A 20,609-nucleotide genomic window follows, 5' to 3' on the forward strand; every position below is an offset into this window, starting at 1 on the left:
GGGTGGGAATAAAGGAAGCCTTTTCCGGCTGGCTGCCAGTGACCAGTAGTGTTCCGCAGGGGTCTGTGTTGGAACCAATTATTCTTATGTTATACGTAAATGATGGAATTGATAACTTTGTTGCAAAGTTTGCAGACGATATGAAGATAGGTAGAGGGGCAAGTAGTTTTGAGGGAGTAGAGAGACTACAGAAAGACTTAGACAGATTAGGAGAATGGGTAATAAAATTACAGATGGAAAACAGTGTCAGGAAGTGTATGGTCATGCACTTTGGTAGAAGAAATGGACAGAAAATACAAAAATGTGATCTGAGGCGTGAAGGGATTTGGGAGTCCTTGTGCGGGATTCCCTAAAGGGCGATTTGCAGATTGAGCCTGTGGTAAGGAAGGCAAGTGCAATGTTAGCATTCATTTCAAGAGGACGAGAATATAAAAGCAAGGATGTAATATTGAAACTTTATAAAACACTGGTGAGGCCTCACTTGGGAGTATTGTGAGCAGGTTTGGGCCCCTTATCTTTAGAAAGGATGTACTGAAACTGGAGAGGGTTCAAAGAAGGTTCACAAAAATGATTCTAGGATTGAATGGCTTGTCATACGAAGAATGCCTGATGGCTCTGGTCCTGTATTCACTAGAATTCAGAACGATGATGGGTGACCTCATTGAAACCTATCGAATGGTGAAAGAGCTTGGTAGAGTGGATGTGGAGAGTATGTTCCCTGTGGTGGGAGAGTCTCAGAATAGAGGGGCAACCTCCTAGAACAGAGGTGAGTCAGAATTTCTGTAGCTAGAGGATGGTGAATCTGTGGAATTCTTTGCCTCCACAGCTCCCTGTGGCAAAGTCTTTATGCATATTTAAGGCCGAGGTTGATTGGTCAGGTCATGAAAGGATACAGAGGGAAGGCAGGAGATTGGGGCTGAGAGGCAAATTGCATCAACCATGAAACGAAGTCCTGATGAAGGGTTCCAGCCCGATACATTGACTGATCGTTTCCACGGATGCTGCCCGACCTGCTGAGTTCCTCCAGTGTGTTGTGAGTGTAACCTGGGATTCTCGGGTCTTTGGAGCCAGATTGGGAAATACAAATTTTCTGGACTATTTGGGGAATTACCCTAATGAGAGAGATGCTGAAATACTGGCATTTTTAAACTATGATACAGAACTGAAGATGAAAGAATTGCTAATCAATATATTGACAAGCTAGTGGCAGATTCATCAACACAATCATTCCTACAGCTTTGATCAATAAGCTCCAAAACCTGGGCCTCAGTATCTCCCTCTGCAACTGGATCCGCAACTTCCTCACTGGAAGACCACAATCTGTGTGGATTGGCAAGAGTACCTCCACCTCACTAACAATCAGCACTGGTGCACCTCAGAGATGTGCGCTTAGCCCACTGCTCTACTCTCTCCACACCCGTGCCATCTATACATTTGCTGATGACAACTACTGTTGGCAGAATTTCAAATGGTGACGAGAAGGCATACAGGACTGAGATACATCAGCTAGGTGAGTGGTATCACAGCTCCAACCTTGCACTCAATGTCAGTGAGACCAAAGAACTGATTGTGGACCTCAGAAAGGGCGAGACAAGGGAACCAGTCCTCAGAGGGATCAGAAGTGAAGAGAGTGAACAATTTCAAGTTCCTGGGTGTCAACATCTCTGAGGACCTATCTTGGGGCCAACATTTCAAAGCAGTTACAAAGAAAGCATGACATCAGCTTTATTTCATTAGGAGTTTGAGAATATTTGATACGTCACCAAATACACGCGCAGATTGTACAGATGTACCATGGAGAGTGTTCTTACTGGCTACATCACCATCTGGTGTGGGAGGGAGATTGCTGCACAGGATCAAAATAAGTGGCAGAGACTTGTAAACTTAGTCAAGTCCATCATGAGCACTAGCCTCCCCAGCGTCCAGGACATCTTCAAGGAACGATGCCTCAAAAAGGCAGCATCCATCTTTAAGGACCCTCATCGCTCAGGACATCCCCTGTTCTCATTGCTACCGTCAGGAAGGAGGGTACAGGAGCCTGAAGGCACACACTCAACAGTTCAGGAACAGCTGCTTTCCCTCTGCCATCTGATCTCTGAATGGACATTGAACCCACAAACACTAACTCACTACTTTTAATTATTTGTTTGTTTTTACGTTTTTATTCTTGCACTACTTAATTTTACTAAAATATCTACTGTAACTCATGTTATTTTTCTCTGTTATTAAGTACTGCATTGTATTAAATATGCTGCTGCAAAGACAACACATTTCACAACATATGCCGGTGATGTTAAACCTAATTCTGATTCTTTTGCTCAGCCGCTCAACAACCTGCTGAAAGGTAGCAAGTACTTAGATGACCTTGTGGATGAAGAACAACTAGAGGAGTTTCAAACTTTAAAGGTGACGTGTATACTGCACCTGCATTAAGCAAACCTGACACAGGTAAACCATTTACCCTGTATGTCAACAAAAAACACATGACAGCAGTGTTAACCCAAAACCATGGAGACTGACAGCACACTGTTAGTTATTACTCTGCCAGGGGTCTGTATACTGATAGCTCCTCAATGATTGCGAGAGGATTTCAAATGGCTGTTTCTAGGACTGAAGTTCTGGCAGCAGGAAGCCCAGCTCCTGGTTCCTCTGTGCAACAGGCAGACTAAAAATTCTGATTGAAAATTTAAGTTGGCAGAAAGAAGATCAGCTAATACCTACAGTCATTCTCGATATGCTTTTGGCTGTAGGAAGCTCAATCAAGGAAGGCCAACTAGTACGAGAACTGGAAGCCTGTGACTAGTTGTGTGCCACAGGGATCGATGTTGTTTGTCATCTATACCAATGATCTGGATGATAATGTGGTTAACTGGATCAGCAAATTTGGGGATGACACCAAGATTGTGGGTGTAGTGTACAGCAAGGAAAACTACGAGAGCTTGTAGCAGGATCTGGACCAGATGGAAAAATAGGCCGAAAAATGGCAGATGGAATTTATAGCGGACAAGTGCGAGGTGTTGCACTTTGGTAGGACCATCCAAGGTAGGTCTTACACAGTGAATAGTAGGGCACTGAGGAGTGCAGTAGGACAAAGACATCTCGGAATACTTTGCTGCACACTTGAGAACTCAGTGAGGGGGTGCCAATGCTTTTTTACTGGTGGGGAGGGGGGTCATTGCCTTGCTGCTGCTTGTGCATGGGGGGGGGAACTTGAGGGGGGGCTTTGGGGTTCTAACATTTAACTATCATTCTTTGGGGCACTCCTCTGTTTTTGTGGATGTTTGCGAAGAAAAAGAATTGTATACATTTCTCTAACATTAAATATACCTATTGAAACCTATTGAACATGTCCATAGCTCATTGAAAGTGGTAGCACAGGTGCATAGGGTTGTAAAGAAAGCTCATGGCACATTGGCCTTTGAATGAAAGTATTGAGTACAGGAGATGAGATGTTATGTTAAGTTGTGTAAGATGTTGGCAAAATCTAATTTGGTGTATTGTGTGTAGCTTTCATCAGCTACCTACAGGAAAGATGTAAATAAGGTTGAAAGAACGTATAGAAAATTTATAAGGATGTTGCTGGGATTGGAGGACCTGAGTTATAAGGAAAGATCAAATAGGTTAGGGCTTTATTCCTTGGAACGTAGAAGAATGAGAGGAGATTTGAGAGAGGTTTACAAAATTATAGATACAGCAAATGCAAACAGGCTACTTTCCTCTGGGGTTGGTGGGACTACAACTAGAGGTTGGGTTAAGGGTGAAAGGTGAAAAGCTTAAGGGAAACACAAGGGATAAATTCTCCACTCAAAGGATCGTGAGAGAGTGCAACGAGCTGCATGTAAGCACGACTTCAAATGTTTAAAAGGGGTTTGGATTGGTACATGGATGGTAGGGGTATGCAGGGCTATGGTCTGGGTGCAGGTCAATGGTAGTAGGCAGTTTCAATGGCTTGGCATGGACTAGATGGGCTGAAGGGTCTGTTTCTCTACTGTGCTTTTCAATGACTCTATGACTAACTTATGAATGTCATACAATCGCTGTCAGAAGCTGCTGTATTAAAATGTAAAAGCCACTCTGTGGAAATGCATTTCCAAAAAATTCAGCACAGGAAGGGGTAAAAGCAGTTTAAAAAAAAACCTCTGAGAAAATACATAATGAACCAGAAAACTGAAACAAAGTTGAACTCTGTATCACAGATGAACATACAAGATACTCGAGAGATGCAACCTCGATGCTCTAACTGGGAAAAGTGGTTCTGGATGGAGAATGGAGGGAAGTTAAACAGTGATGTAGTAAGGAGATATGCCACTAGTCATAGACTAGTAGCTCCAACTACATTGTTCCCTTATCTGGCATGGCAAATATACTCCCTAGGACACAGAAGAGTGGAAAAGATGATCGACAGATTCTCCCAGTGGCAGTAGAATCCAAAGTTCAAAGCACAATCTCAACAGGGTGAAAGATGTAGAACGAGTCCTGGAGCAGCGAAAAAGCTACAATTAAGTACTCCTACCCCACCTGGTCGATTTTTACATCAACAAGTGGACTACATTACTTTGCCAAAGTGCCCAGGGTTAATAGAAGATAAGTTTTCAAGATGGGTGGAGGCTATTCCAACATGAAGAGCTACTGCTGCATACAGCAAAACCTCTGAGCAGACTATATTCCTAAATGGGGATTGCCATGTTACATCCTTTCACTCCGAGTGTTCAGTACAGCGTAGCCACACTTTATTGATCCCGGGGGAAATTGGTTTTTGTTACAGTTGCACCAGAAATAATAAATAGTAATAGAACCATAAATAGTTAAATAGTAATATGTAAATTATGAAATAAATCCAGGACCAGCCTATTGGCACAGGATGTCTGACCCTCCAAGGGAGGAGTTGTAAAGTTTGATGGCCACAGGCAGGAATGACTTCCTATGACGCTCTGTGTTGCATCTCGGTGGAATGAGTCTCTGGCTGAATGTACTCCTGTGCCCACCCAGTACATTATGTAGTGGATGGGAGACATTGTCCAAGATGGCATGCAACTTAGACAGCATCCTCTTTTCAGACACCACCGTGAGAGAGTCCAGTTCCATCCCCACAACATCACTGGCCTTACGAATGAGTTTGTTGATTCTGTTGGTGTCTGCTACCCTCAGCCTGCTGCCCCAGCACACAACAGCAAACATGATAGCACTGGCCACCACAGACTCATAGAACATCCTCAGCATCGTCCGACAGATGTTAAAGGACTTCAGTCTCCTCAGGAAATAGAGACGGCTCTGACCCTTGTAGACAGCCTCGGTTTATCAGGAATTCTGTCCACTGAATGGTCTTTTTATTGCCCACATCACTCAGAGTCATCAGGACAAGTCAAACAAATGAATGAAATGAATGGGACCATCAAACAATGACTAAGTATCATGAGCAAAGCATATGGCTCTTCCTATGGTCAGAGCAACCCTGAACACAAAAACTAAGCCAAGTCCAGTTGAGGTGGTAACAGGGCATCCTACGTTCCTGTCGGGAACCCTCGATCTCAGAGAGGTCGATATAGACATTATGGCAGGCACTTTAGTCAACCATTGTGTGAAATTAACCCAAGCTGTACAGTCTGCATCTCAACAGGTTGCTGCCATTTGCAGTGATCCAACAGGAGGAGGACACACCCTGATTTCTGGCAAGTGGGTCCAGATTAAAGAACCACACAAGGAACCACTGGGAGCTGGATAGGAAAGTCCTTATCAAGCGCTGTTAATTACCAGCTCAGCATTACAGATAGAAGGGAAAAGTAAGTGGATATACAACAGCCGCTACAAGCGAGCTGAACTGGTGCCCAATGACAACAAGAGGCACTGTAGTTAATGTGTTAGTAACCTCTTGGCCAAATGCCTGCACAGCTGGGCTATAATGAGCAAATTACTAACCGCCCAGAGAATTTTAAATAAATTGACAACTACTGGACATTATGAACTTTATTCTAATATTATTGACAGACATTATGCCTGGGATTCATTATTCTCAAGGAAGACATAAATATACGATGATCATGTCTCCCATATACCATCTTACAGTGGATCATTTATGTAAATACAATCAATGTGATTTAGGGAATCACATCATATTTGACCCTTTTCATGTGTTATCCTGGGATAGCTTTATATCTACATCTGATGTTCATGAGAAAGCTATTCAATCAAAGCTATTCACCGTAAAAGCTACTTTTTGTTTGAGTTCAGAAGGTAACATTCCAGTTGGGCATAGTTCATGCAATTAGAGAAACATAGAAAACCCACAGCACAATACAGGCCCTTTGGCCCACAATGCTGTGCCAAACTTGTACTTACTTTAGAAATTACCTAAGGTTACCCATAGCCCTTTATTATTCTAAGCTCCATGTACCTATCTAGGAGTCTCTTAAAAGACCTTATCGCTTCCACCTCCACCGCTGTCACCAAAGGCAGCCCATTCCACGCACTCACCACTCTCTGCGTAAAAAACTTACCCCGACATCTTCTCTGTACTTACTTCGAAGCACCTTAAAACTGTGCCCTCTTGTGCTAGCCATCTCAGCCCTGGGAAAAAGCCTCTGACTATCCACATGATCAGGTTACCTCTCATCCTCCGCTGCTCCAAGGAGAAAAGGCTGAGTTCACTCAGCCTGTTCTCATAAGGCATGCTCCCCAATCCAGGCAACATCCTTGTAAATCTCCTCTGCACCTTTTCTATAGTTTCCACATCCTTCCTGTTGTGAGACAACCAGAACTGAGCACAGTATTCCAAGTGGGGTCTGATTGCACTCTATATTCTCCTAAATGGGGTAACAACTCCAGAATTTTCATGGATTATCAGAAAAATAAAACAATTCAACAAAGCTCCTCTCAAGTATAAGAAATGTTCTAAGTTTCTGGAACAATATATATTGTATAGGCATAGATGAAGCCTACAACTCTTTTCTACACAATTGATTAGGATCTTGCTTAGAGTATGTTTTAACTGCCACGACAAATACACTCACACCCCTCACCCTTACCTTCCAAATCTATAAGTATACGAGACATTTCAGAAGATCGTTTTGCATCAGTTTTATTCCCATTTTATGCTGTTGCAGGGAGTACAAGAGCGATTAAAAATATTGCTACACCTTAGCAAAAAACAAGTAATAACACTGCCAAAAGCCTTGGGAAAAGTAACAATGGAAATGGTCGCCATGTGTACAACAGTTTTTCAAATTGCACGGCATTAGATCTTCTCTTAGGAGGAAACGTGTGCAAGGATGTTAGGATCCTTCTCACATGAGAGTGCTACTCAACTATAAAAGTTCAGTTATACACCAAGAAAACTAGCCCTGTGCCCTATGGCCCATGGTACCTGTGCCTGCCATCAAATGCTCATCTGTACCAAATTGATTTCCAGCAACTGGCCTGAAGCGTTCCATGCAAGAGCGTTATCAGATGCCTATCCAAGGACATTTTAAATCGTCCTTAAAGTACCTGACTCCACCACTCCCTCAGGCAATGTGTTCCAGATTTCATAGAAACATAGAAAATAGGTGCAGGAGTAGGCCATTCGGCCCTTCAAGCCTGCACCGCCATTTATTATGATCATGGCTGATCATCCAACTCAGAACCCCGCCCCAGCCTTCCCTCCATACCCCCGATCCCCATAGCCACAAGGGCCATATCTAACTCCCTCTTAAATATAGCCAATGTACTGGCCTCAACTGCTTCCTGTGGCAGAGAATTCCACAGATTCACCACTATCTGAGTGAAGAAGTTTTTCCTAATCTCGGTCCTTAAAGGCTTCCCCTTTATCCTCAAACTGTGACCCCTTGTTCTGGACTTCCCCAACATCGGGAACAATCTTCCTGCATCTAGCCTGTCCAATCCCTTTAGGATTTTATACGTTTCAATCAGATCCCCCCTCAATCTTCTAAATTCCAACGAGTACAAGCCCAGTTCATCCAGTCTTTCTGCATATGAAAGTCCTGCCATCCCAGGAATCAATCTGGTGAACCTTCTTTGTACTCCCTCTATGGCAAGGATGTCTTTCCTCAGATTAGGGGACAAAACTGCACACAATACTCCAGGTGTGGTCTCACCAAGGCCTTGTACAACTGCAGTAGTACCTCCCTGCTCCTGTACTCAAATCCTCTCGCTATAAATGCCAGCATACCATTCGCCTTTTTCACCGCCTGCTGTACCTGCATGCCCACTTTCAATGACTGGTGTATAATGACACCCAGGTCTCATTGCACCTCCCCTTTTCCTAATCGGCCACCATTCAGATAATAATCTGTTTTCCTATTTTTGTTACCAAAGTGGATAACTACACATTTATCCACATTAAATTGCATCTGCCATGAATTTGCCCACTCACCCAACCTATCCAAGTCACCCTGCATCCTCTTAGCATCCTCCTCACAGCTAATACTGCCACCCAGCTTCGTGTCATCCGCAAACTTGGAGATGCTGCATTTAATTCCCTCATCCAAGTCATTAATATATATTGTAAACAACTGGGGTCCCAGCACTGAGCCTTGTGGTACCCCACTAGTCACCGCCTGCCATTCTGAAAAGGACCCGTTTATTCCCACTCTTTGCTTCCTGTCTGCTAACCAATTCTCCATCCACATCAATACCTTACCCCCAATACCATGTGCTTTAAGTTTGCACACTAATCTCCTGTGTGGGACCTTGTCAAAAGTCTTTTGAAAATGCAAATATACCACATCCACTGGTTCTCCCCTATCCACTCTACTAGTTACATCCTCAAAAAATTCAATGAGGTTCGTCAGACATGATTTTCCTTTCACAAATCCATGTTGACTTTGTCCGATGATTTCACCGCTTTCCAAATGTGCTGTTATCACATCTTTGATAACTGACTCCAGTAGTTTCCCCACCACCGACGTTAGGCTAACCGGTCTATAATTCCCCAGTTTCTCTCTCCCTCCTTTTTTAAAAAGTGGGGTTACATTAGCCACCCTCCAATCCTCAGGAACTAGTCCAGAATCTAACGAGTTTTGAAAAATTATCACTAATGCATCCACTATTTCTTGGGCTACTTCCTTAAGCACTCTAGGATGCAGACCATCTGGCCCTGGGGATTTATCTGCCTTCAATCCCTTCAATTTACCTAACACCACTTCCCTACTAACATGTATTTTGCTCAGTTCCTCCATCTCACTGGACCCTCTGTCCCCTACTATTTCTGGAAGATTATTTATGTCCTCCAAGCATCTCAATTCAAGCATCTATTCTTAGAATCACCTCTAAATCTCATCTCTTGACTTAAACATTTGCCCTCTGATTATAGATATACTTGCTAAGAGGAGAAGTTTCCCAGTAACTACCCCATCTATGCCTCTCATCATTGTGTATACGTCAGTCCCCTTAGCCTTGCACACTCCAAGGGCAAGGACTCTGTCTAGTCAGGTTATCTTCAAAACCAAAATGCTCCCTCCCAGGCAATGACCCACATGAATACCCAGTATAAGCACATTCTTCCTCAAGCCTGGCCATCAGAGAATAATAGTGGCAAACTAATGTTTTATAGTGTTGCACTATAACTTCCCTACTTACGAGCTACATCATCTGCACTGGGATCCTTAAGCACACAAACCAACATTGTGGGGTTCCTCTGTACTTGTGAACATATTCGCCATTGCTTTCACCATCTTACCAACTCACCAATAATTATTCTTTGGCCAAAGAGCACCCTCCTCCCTACAAAAAGCACTGTCCGTTTGTCTCCTTAGGTGATCTTACTGATTACACTTACTGCTTTTTCTCCAGATTAATGACTTGTGCAAGAAACAGCACATGCCTGAACATCAACAGCAGCCTTTAAATTGCAGATCAATCCTCCACCATCATCCTCTACCTCCCATCACCAAGCCAATTTTAGATCCAATTTACTTAATTGTGCTGGATCCCATAGGCTTCCACCCCGAGACCAATCTTCTATCTCCCAAGTGAGGCCTTGACAAAGGCCCTACTTAAATCCACGAATGATTACCATACATCAACCATACTTCTCACATTCACACACTTGGTGACCTCTTTGAAAATCCAATCAAATTCATTGTGCAGGATCTTCCTTAATTAGAACCATGCGCTTGATCCTTGAATAAAGCCCGTCTTTGAGTGCAGATTAATCCTGTTCCTTGGATTCTTCTTTCAAAATAGTCAAACTGACATTAGATTTACTGGCCTGTAATTACCTAGCTGTCCTCTTGAATAAAAACTACCACAACTACTGAACTTCAATCATCTGGCACCTCACCTGTGGCCAAGGAAGAAGATTTGAAGATTTCTGTCAGAGGCCCAGCAATCTCGTCCCTTTCCCCTCCTAAAACAGCCTGGGATACACTTGAGGTTCTTGGAATTTAATCAACCTTTTAAGTCTGTTAAGATATCAACCACAATACTGTAGCAATGTCATGGACAGACCTACAGAGGCATATAATTCCAATAGTTGACAGCTTTCTGCTTTCTGGTGCAGAGGTCAGGTGTTCTGAAGTCAATTACTGATCAAATCTCGGTACACCTTAACCTATTTGGCTCAGGAATTCACTGAATAAAGTCTAATCAGTGAAAGGGAATAGTTTTGTATTTAATTGAAGGTGCTCAAGTTCATAACCTATTCACCATTTAATAAAGCACGTGTCAGCGTTTTAAGTGAGTTAAGAACACAATGTGTATTTTGTCTCACTAAATGATGACAGTGTTCCATTGCAAGCTGATATAGGAGGTTAGGTGAATCTAAAACAACAACAAGACAATTTAAAGCGGTGTTTTGAAATTAATATACAAATGCCTTTTTATTCTGTTCCCTACTAATTTACAGAATGGTGATAATTGGCTTAATTCCGTAGACTGTCAATTGAAAAAGGGTAACTTTACTAACCGAAATGTACTTTTTAAAAAAAAATGCTCCTCAAGGCAAATGAGAGTTGATGGCAAGATCAACATTAAATATTTATCTTCAGTATCCTGGAGGCCCAGGTAATGGGCCACCTTCTTGAACTACTCAAACTCTGATAAAAACACTGCTGCATTTCTGGTAGACAAAAAAATCCAGGGTTTAGACCAATAAGTATGGTGACTTAATCAGTGAGAGGAGGTATGCAGTTTAGAGCAGAATAGGTAGATATTGGTAATCTGATGTCCTCCACTGATGCTAACCAGTGGAGTTGACAGGTTTTGGAGATATTGTCAAAGATGCTATACTGCTGCACTGCAGCTTGAGCACACCACTGACAGAGCATGAAAATAGTTAAAGGTGATAGATGGAATGAGACTTGCTTTGAAATTGAAGTATTGGAGAAACACTCACTTGCATAAGTGAAGCACGTTCCAACACACCCCTAATAAGTCTTGTGGTGGAAAGAAAGGCTGTGTGGGGTTTCAGGTCTTGGTTTTATATCTGTGTTGCTTGTGTGGTTGGCCAATGGTGACCTCCAGGATGTTGATGGGGATTAATAATGTATCGTCTTCAAAAGTCACTATTTCATGAAATATTGTCCTCACTTCACTAGGTCAATGTCTTCTGATGGCATTTTACTAGCGCTCTTAAGGCATGAGTTCCTTTCAACTGGTTAGTCCGTCCTGAACGTTGTCCAGGTCTAGCTACCTGTGGGCACAGACTGCTTCATTAACTGAGGAGCTGTGTGGAACAGAGTACTCTGTTATTCACTAATTAAAGCCACCCAACTGTCAGCATCTTGTTTACACTGTTACATGATTACTGCCTTACTAAATAAATGTCATCTATTGTTTTATCCCCCTTCTAATCATTTACATAAATTTTGACAGCTGTTTCCTCGCAGAGGTCAGCAACCAGGAAGCCAAGATTTAAGATAATCAAAGCAAAGTGTTTCTTTGTTAATGAGACCAGCAAGTTCTTACGATATGGAATCCATTGCTGAGCAGGGGAAGTAGATGCAAACTTTTCAAATAGGGAATTGGATACGTACCTGAAAAGGGGAAAAAAAAACTTGCAGGTTGATGGTAAACGAGCAAAACGAATGGAATTTGCTAAATGTCCTAAAAATACTGTACAGACACCTTGAGGCTGAGTACCTCCTTTTTCGCTTCATGATAACTCAGTCACACATAGCTTTTATCAGCAGTGGCAAGATTTGATGCAAAATTGTAGATCTTGAAGATTAATGTGAGGTTGGAAGTTAGGTTTGAATTACCTCCAGTGACTACCAAAAGGCTCTCCTTTTTCTCTTTTTCGAAACGTGTTGCCATCTCCTCCTGTGATGCTTCTTCCTCTTCATTCTCCTCCTGAAGTCTCTTCATTCTCTCCATCAGAGCCTCCAATTCACTGACCGAGTCAGAAGTCTACAGAACCATAAATTGATCGTATGTTAGCACTATTATGGAAAACAGTACTACAGTATTCTGACCAGACTTTGAAACTCACCCCCAGCCCACCACACACAATATTAGCCACTAGGCAGAAGCTGGAAAAAAACATCAGTTGTTACATACTCCCCTGCAGACAGCACAAAACGGAAGAGTGCACAATGGAGAATACTGCCCTGAAGCACTATCATGGTAAAGGAGATTTGAAGCTATATTGTGAAAACCACTACATCCCAAGAGATCGTATTCAGATCAAAAGTTTCGCAGGAGAACTGCTGTATGAAAAAGTTCAGCTTTCTTGTTCTGTCATGATTTACATGCATCTGTCTAATCCTTACTATCTTATCTTTTCAGTTTCAGCCTGAGATGGAAAATAAGCATATAGCACTAGTCAGGGTTGGATTTTGTCCCTTTTGGCAACTGTCCTAGAAATTGAGCAGCCACCTATGGTCATAAGTTGACTAATGAATGCATCAGTCATAAAAAAGTTCAACACAGAAACAGGCCCTTCAGCCCATCTAGTCCATGCTGAACCATTTGAACTGCCTTCTCCCATTAACCTGCCCTCCGTACTCTATACCATCTATGTACCTATCCAAACTTCTCTTAAAACACTGAAATTAAGCTTGCATGTACCACTTGCACTGGCAGCTCGTTCCACTCTCACGACCCTCTGAGTGAAGAAGCTCCCCCTCATCCTCTCCTTAAACTTTTCACCTTTCACCCTTAACCTCCAGTTTTAGTCTCAACAAATCTCAGTGGAAAAAGGCTGCTTGGATTTACCCTATCAATGCCCCTCATAATTTTGTACACATCCCACTTTACCATCTCTATTCTTTATAATATTGTATACACCTACTTCCACCAGATTTCATCACTTAAGATCAAATGCTGCAGTTTCCCCAGAGGTGGTGGCTTAATTTGGGAAAAGACATCATATGTTCCAAAGGGATCTACATTTTAGCATCAGGATAATCCCTTGGCTGCCTCTCGTCTGGAATCTAAACAATGAATAGTCTGTCGACTGCTTTGAGCAGGGTAGAGCAGGATCACATCTCACAAATAAAAACGTGGATCTAGAAATCCTTGCATAGTGCTGCATGAGACATGTAGTTGTTTTGGAGAACATCTTGAAGCACCCATATTTTAGCACAAATAACATTCCATGCATACTGGGAAACCCTGGCTTTGCACCTAGATCTCTGTTCAAATTGCATGCTCAGTCTTTGCTCTTCAACAGCCTGCAGTAGGAAGGGACAGATCGGATGAAAGGGTGGAGATTGGTGGGAGAACAAGAGTGCAAAGATTAGCTAGAGGTGAAAACAGCAGGAAGTGGAAATGGGTCATAGTAAGTGTGTGTGTGTGTGTGTGTGTGTGTGTGTGTGTGTGTGTGTGTGTGTGTGGTTGCACGAGTGGGTGTTGTGTATTTAATATTTCAGTAATCTTGTGTATACATTGTTTGATTGAGCATTCGTGTTTGTTTAAACAATTCATTACAGGTTATATTTGTAAATACGTAAGTCGCATACATCATCACGCTACCACGTCATACCTGCACGCCTCACTTAAAGTAAACTTGAAGTTAGACCTCTATTCCCTGACTCCACTGTCTTCCTTTAATTAGTTTAATGTTTTGAAGTTACAAAACATAACAGTGGACAGGTGGGCGGAGGCGATCAGCCATGAACATACTGAATGGCATAGCACTCTCAAGGGGCCAAGTGGCCTATTTTTGTTCCTATAGACCCAATGTTCTTAGGACAGCTAAAAATAACTGTTACAACAACTTTTTGTAAGAAGGATTCCAACTTCACATGACTTATCCTGGAAACTTCTTAACTCTGTCCTTAAATCCAAATTTAAGATGGTGGTTTATTAATGACTCAATCAGGGAAAATAGATTTCATATTTGCCTTAGAAAATAATTCATGATTCCTGAAATTCATCTTGGCCTTTTCTACCCCAAGACAAATATGACTAATTTTTCGATTTCACATTCACTTTGGTAAAGAATTCATGACTCATTATCTTCACTTTCCGTGCACCAGGACAAACGGGACCAATTATTCAATTCCAATCACACAAAAATAAGACAGTATGCACAAGTTCTAAGTGACTCATGCCTTGATATTGGTTTAGATCGACCCTAAGTGAAAGCAACTTCCTCTTCTGTCACAGTTGCTTATGATTGTGCCCAATTTCAATCTCTAACTTTTTATTTTACTGACTATTTGACAGAAGAGATTTAGCACAATGCCTCTACTTAAAATCAAAAAGGGTGATGAACACAGGACTGAAGATATTATATTTGAATGTACTCAGTATTTGGAATAGGATAGATGCTCTTGCCGTACAGCTAGAGAATGGCAGATATGGTGTTGTGGGCATCACCGAGACGCGGCTGAAAGAAAATCATAGTTCAGAGCCTAATGTCTAAAGATACACATTGTATTGAAAGGACAGGCAAGTAGGCAGAGAGGGTGGGGTGGCTCTGTTGGTAAGAAATCAAATCAAATCCTAGGAAAGAGGTGACATAAGATCAGAAGATGTAGAATCCTTGTGGGGAGAGTTAAGAAACTGCGGGGGTAAAAAGACCCAGTTGGGAGTTATATACAGGCCCCTGAACAGTGGCCAGGATGTGGGATATAAATCTCAACAGAAAATTCAAAAAGGATAACGTTACGATAGTCATGGGGGATTTCAATATACATGTAGATTAGGAAAATCAGATTGGCACTGGATGCCAAGAGAGGGAAGTTGAAGGATGCCTGTGAGGTGGCTTTACAGAGCAGCTTGTGGTTGAGCCCACTAAGGGAATGACAACTCTGGATTGGGTGTCGTGTAATCATCCTGATTTGATTAGGAAGCTGAAGGTAGAGGAACCATTAGGAGGCAGTGATCACAATATGATAGAATTCGCCCTGCAGTTTGAGAGGCAGAAGATAAAGTCAGATGCATCACATTGCAGTGGAGTAAAGCAAATTACAGAGGCAAGAGAGGGGAGCTGGCCAGTTATTTGGAAGAATGCCCTAGCAGGGATGACAGCAGAACAGCAATGGTTGGTGTTTCTGGGGACTATGTGGAAGCCGCAGAACTAAAAATGAAGAACTAGCGTTTTAAAACCAACAGAAGAACTAGCGTTTTAAAACCAAAAGCAGTAAGGAGGGGGAAAAAAACTAAATACGATGGTAAGTTAGCAAAAATATCAAAGAAGATGCCAAAGGTTTTTCAGATACACGAATAAAGAGAGGCAAGACTGGATACTGGACCACTGGAAAATGATACTGGAGAGCTAGTTTTGGGAAACAAAGAAATGCCAGACAAACTTAATAAGTATTTTGTGTTCATCTTCACTGTGGAAGACATCAGCAGTATTCAAGAAATACCGGAAATTTCAGAGTGTCAGGGGACAGAAAGGAGTGTCATTGCTACAACTAAGAGAATGTGCTGGGGAAGCTGAAAGATCTGAAGGTATATCAGTCACCTGGACCAGACAGATTACATCCCACAATTCTGAAAGAGGTAATTGAAGATATTGTTGAGCCATTAGTAATGATCTTTCAAGAATCCTTAGATTCTGGATTGGTTCCGAATGACTGGAAAATTACAAATATCACTCCACTCTTTAAGCAGGGAGGGAGGCAGGAGGAAGGAAAGTATAGACCTGTTAGCCTGACCTCAGTGATTGGGAAGATGTTGGATGAGAATTCAGGGTACTTGAAAGCATATGATAAAATAGGCCACAGTCAGCATGGTTTCCTTTTGGGGAAACCTTGCCTGACAAACCTGTTGGAATTCTTTAAGGAAATAACAGACAGGATAAATAAAGGAGAGTCAATGGATGTCGTTTACTTGGATTTTCAGAAGGCCTTTGAAAAGGTGCTCAACATTAGGTGGCTTAAGAAGATAAATGCTCATGGTATTACAGGAAAGATACTAGCATGGATCGAGCTTTGGCTGACTGGCAGGAGACAAGGAGTGGAAATAAAAGGGGTCTATTCTGACTGGCTGCCGGTGACAAGTGGTGTTCCGCAGGTGTCTATGTTGGGACTGTTTCTTTTCACGTTATATGTCAATGATTTGGATGACGGAATTCATGCCCTTGGCCAAGCTTGCAGAAGATACAAAGATAGGTGGGAGGGCAAATAGTGTTGAGGAAGCAGGCTGTCTGCAGAAGAACTTGGATAGAGTGGGAGTATGGGCAAAGAAGATGCAGATGTAACATAGTTTAGGGAAGTGTATGGTCATGCACTTTGGTAGAAGGAATAAAGGTGTACACTATTTTATAATGGAGAGAAAATTAAAAATCAGAGGTGCAACGGGACTTGGGCGTCATTGTGCAGGATTCTGTAAAGGTTAACTTGTAGGTTGAGTCTGTAGTGAGGAAGGAAAATGTGATATTAGCATTCATTTCAAGAGGACAAGAACAGGGCTATGATGCTGAAGCTTTAAATTGCACTTGGAGTATTGTGAGCAGTTTTGGTCGGCTTTTGTACAGAAGGATGTGCTGGCATTTGAGAGGATCCAGAGGAGTTTCACAAGAATTATTCTGGGAAGGAAAGGGTTAACGTAAAAGGCACGTTTGATGGTTCTGGGCCCGTACTCGATGGAGTTTAGAAGAAATGAGGGGGATCTCACTGAAACCTATTGAATACTGAAAGGCCTAGACAGAGTGGGTGTGGAGAGGATGTTTCCTACTGTGGACAAGTCTAGGACCAGGAGGCACAGTCTCAGAATAGAGTGATGTCCATGAGGAACAAGAGCAAATCTGCAGATGCTGGAAATCCAAGCAACACACAAAAGTTGGAGGAACTCTGCAGGCCAGGCAGCATCTATGGAAAAGAATACAGTCGACATTTTGGGCCGAAACCCTTCTGCAGGACTAGAGAAAAATGTTGAGAAGTACAAACCCCACTTCCAGAAAAGTTGGGATATTTTCCAAAATGCAATAAGAACAAAAATCTGTGATATGTTAATTCACGTGAACCTTTATTTAACTGACAAAAGTACAAAGGTTTTCAATAGTTTTACTGACCAACTTAATTGTATTTTGTAAACATACACAAACTTAGAATTTGATGGCTGCAACATACTTAGCAAAAGTTGGGACAGGCATGTTTACCATTGTGTTACATCACCTTTCCTTTTAATAACACTTTTTAATCGTTTTGGAACTGAGAATATTAGTTGTAGTAGATTTGCAACTGGAAATTTTGTCCATTCTTGCTTGATATAAGACTTCAGCTGCTCAACAGTCCGTGGTCTCCGTTGTCTGATTCTCCTCTTCATGATGCGCCATACATTTTCAATAGGAGATAGATCTGGACTGGCAGCAGGCCAGTCAAACACACGCACTCTGTGTCTACAAAGCCACGCTGTTGTAGCCCGTGCAGAATGTGGTCTGGCATTGTCCTGCTGAAATAAGCATGGATCCCGGGAAGAGACGTCACCTTGATGGCAACATATGTCTCTCTAAAATCCTAATATACACTTCAGAGTCAATGGTACCTTCACATACATGCAACTCACCCATGCCGTGGGCACTGATGCACTCCCATACCACCACAGATGCTGGCTTTTGCAGCTTTCGCTGACAACAATCTGGATGGTCATTTTCATCTTTGGCATGGAGAACTCGACGCCCGTTTTTCCCGAAAACTAGCTGAAATGTGGATTCATCTGACCACAGCACATGGTTCCACAGTCTTTCGGTCCATCTGAGATGAGCTTGGGCCCAGAGAACTCGCCGGCGTTTCTGCATAGAGTTGATGTATAGCTTCCTTCTTGCATAATACAGTTTCAAGTTGCATTTCTGAATGCAGCGACGGACTGTGTTGAGTGACAATGGTTTTCCGAAGTACTCCTGAGCCCAGGTGGCTATAATTGTCACAGTAGCATGACAGTTTCTTAGGCAGTGCCGCCTGAGGTCTCAAAGATCACGCGCATTCAACAGTGGTTTCTGACCTTTCCGCACTGAGATGATCTGAATTCTCTGAATCTTTTCACAATATTATGTACTGTAGGTGTTGAAAGACCTAAATTCTCTGCAATCTTGCATTGAGAAATGTTCCTTTTGAACTGACTAACAATTCTCTCACGAATTTTGGCACAAAGGGGTGAGCCACGACCCATCCTTGCTTGCAAAGACTGAGCCTTTGATGGACGCTACTTTTATACCCAGTCATGATACCTCACCCGCTACCAATTAGCCTGCTTAATGTGAAGTCTTCCAAACCGGTGTTACTTGAATATTCTGTGCACTTTGCAATCTTGTTCTAACTCTGTCCCAACTTCTGTTGAGTGTGTTGCAGCCAGCAAATTCTAACTTTGTGTATATTTACAAAATACAATTAAGTTGGTCAGTAAAACTATTGAAAATCTTCTCTTTGTACTTTTGTCAGTTAAATAAAGGTTCATGTGAAGTAACATATCACAGATTTTTGGTTTTATTGCATTTTGGAAAATATCCCCACTTTTCTGGAAATAGAGCTTGTAGATTTAAAAGGTGGCTGGGGAAGAGAAACATAAGGAGATAGGTGAAACCTGGTGGGGGAGGGATGAAGTAAAGAGCTGGGATACTGATTGCTGAAAGAGATAGAGGGCTGGAGAAAGGGGAATCTGATAGGAGAAGATACAAAACCATAGAAGAACGAAAAAGGGGAAGGAGCACCAGAGGGGGGTGATGGGCAGGCAAGGAGACAAGGCAAGAGAGGGAAAAGGGGATGGGAAATGATGAACAGGGGGCTGGTGGGGGGCATTACCAGAAGTCTGAGAAATTGACATTCACTCCATAAGGTTAGAGGCTACCCAGACAGAATTTAAGGTATTGTTCTTCCAACCAAAGTGTAGCCTCATTACGATAGCGGAGGAGGCCATGGATGGACATATCGGAATGGAAATGGGAAGTGGAATTAAAATGGATGGCCACTGGGAGATCCCGCATTTTCTGGCGATGGAGCATAAGTGCTTGGTGAAGGACCTATTTCTTTAGCCAGGGGAAATTTAGGAATTTCTTGAACCAGAGGCTGCAGAATCTGTGGAATTCATTGTCACAGAGGGCTGTGGAGGCCAAGTCATTGAGTATGTTTAAAGCAGAAGTTGACAGATTCACGGTTAGTCTGAACATCAAAGGTTACGGGGAGAAGGCATGAGAATAGAGTTTAGAGGGGTAATGAATCAGCCACGATGGAATAGCTGAGCAGACTCGATGGGCCGAATGGCCTAATTCTGTTCTCGTGTCTTATGGCCTTACTCAGTAAAGAAAAAGAAAATATTTAAAGACCAATAATAACATTGTGAGTAGACAGTCTCTCTCATTTGCTTTGCTCTAGACCTAATTAGAGGAGGAGGAGAAGATGGCGCGACGCAGCACGCGCAGCCTCTCCGGTGAATGATATCTGTAATCTGTCAAGTAGGGGACTGTGCACAATTCTGATTTGATGGAGACAGACATGAGAGTACGGAGGAACATCTGGAGAAACTTCTGAAATGCTCGCTTTGCTGCCGCTGCTACTGTGTGGTAACTGGAATCTCCGGAGCAGAAAGCCCCGAAGCCTCAGCTTTGCTTGTTTTAGCGGCCGGGGCAAGGTCGAAGGCGCTCGGCAAAGGATGGCGCTCGGGAGGCTGTATCGGAGGGGCTGGTCAGAGGCTCGAAGTTTTTGGATGGACGGACTCAGTGTCGGCTGTGGTCGGCTGCTTCCAAGGCATCAGCAGTTGTCGGTGCCTAGACGTTTATGGCAGGGAGTTTCTCCCCTTTGCCACCTGCTATCGGGGACTCGGGAGTCCATCGGGACTTGAGACTCTTTTTTAAAACCCTGCCCATGGTCTGTCCTTTATCAAATTATGGTATTGTTTTGCACTGCTGTAATTATACGTTATAATTATGTGGTTCTGTCAGTGTTAGTCTTTAGTTTGTCCTGTTTTTCTGAGATATCACTCTGGAGGAACATTGTATCATTTCTTAATGCATGTATGCATTTCTAAGTGACAATAAAGGAGGACTGAGTGTTCTCATAATCTAATTAGTGATAGTTTATCTCTGGTCTACAGTAAATATGTAAGAAAGAAACTGAAGATGGTGAAAACGAAGATCAAACAGTAAATGCCTCATGGGATCCTAGCAGCTTCTAAGTGTGGCAACCAAATACTTAAATCTACCATGAAAATTAATTTACAAAGTTAAATAACTGTCAAACCTATAAATCATACATTCCAAAAACACTACATCACCAGCTTTATAATAC

General features: G+C 42.5%; 1 protein-coding gene across 1 annotated transcript in view; it reads right to left on the reverse strand.

Annotated features, from left to right (window-relative positions):
• The window catches only part of LOC140200297 (sestrin-3-like), a 138,530-nt gene that overhangs the window by 30,307 nt on the left and 87,614 nt on the right, over positions 1–20,609 (reverse strand). The window contains exon 6 of the mRNA XM_072263408.1: positions 12,195–12,342. Within this exon, the coding sequence (XP_072119509.1) occupies positions 12,195–12,342 (148 nt within the window). The remainder of the gene's footprint in view (positions 1–12,194; positions 12,343–20,609) is intronic.

Source organism: Mobula birostris, chromosome 7, assembly GCF_030028105.1.
Source record: "Mobula birostris isolate sMobBir1 chromosome 7, sMobBir1.hap1, whole genome shotgun sequence".
NCBI classification, from domain to species: domain Eukaryota; kingdom Metazoa; phylum Chordata; class Chondrichthyes; order Myliobatiformes; family Myliobatidae; genus Mobula; species Mobula birostris.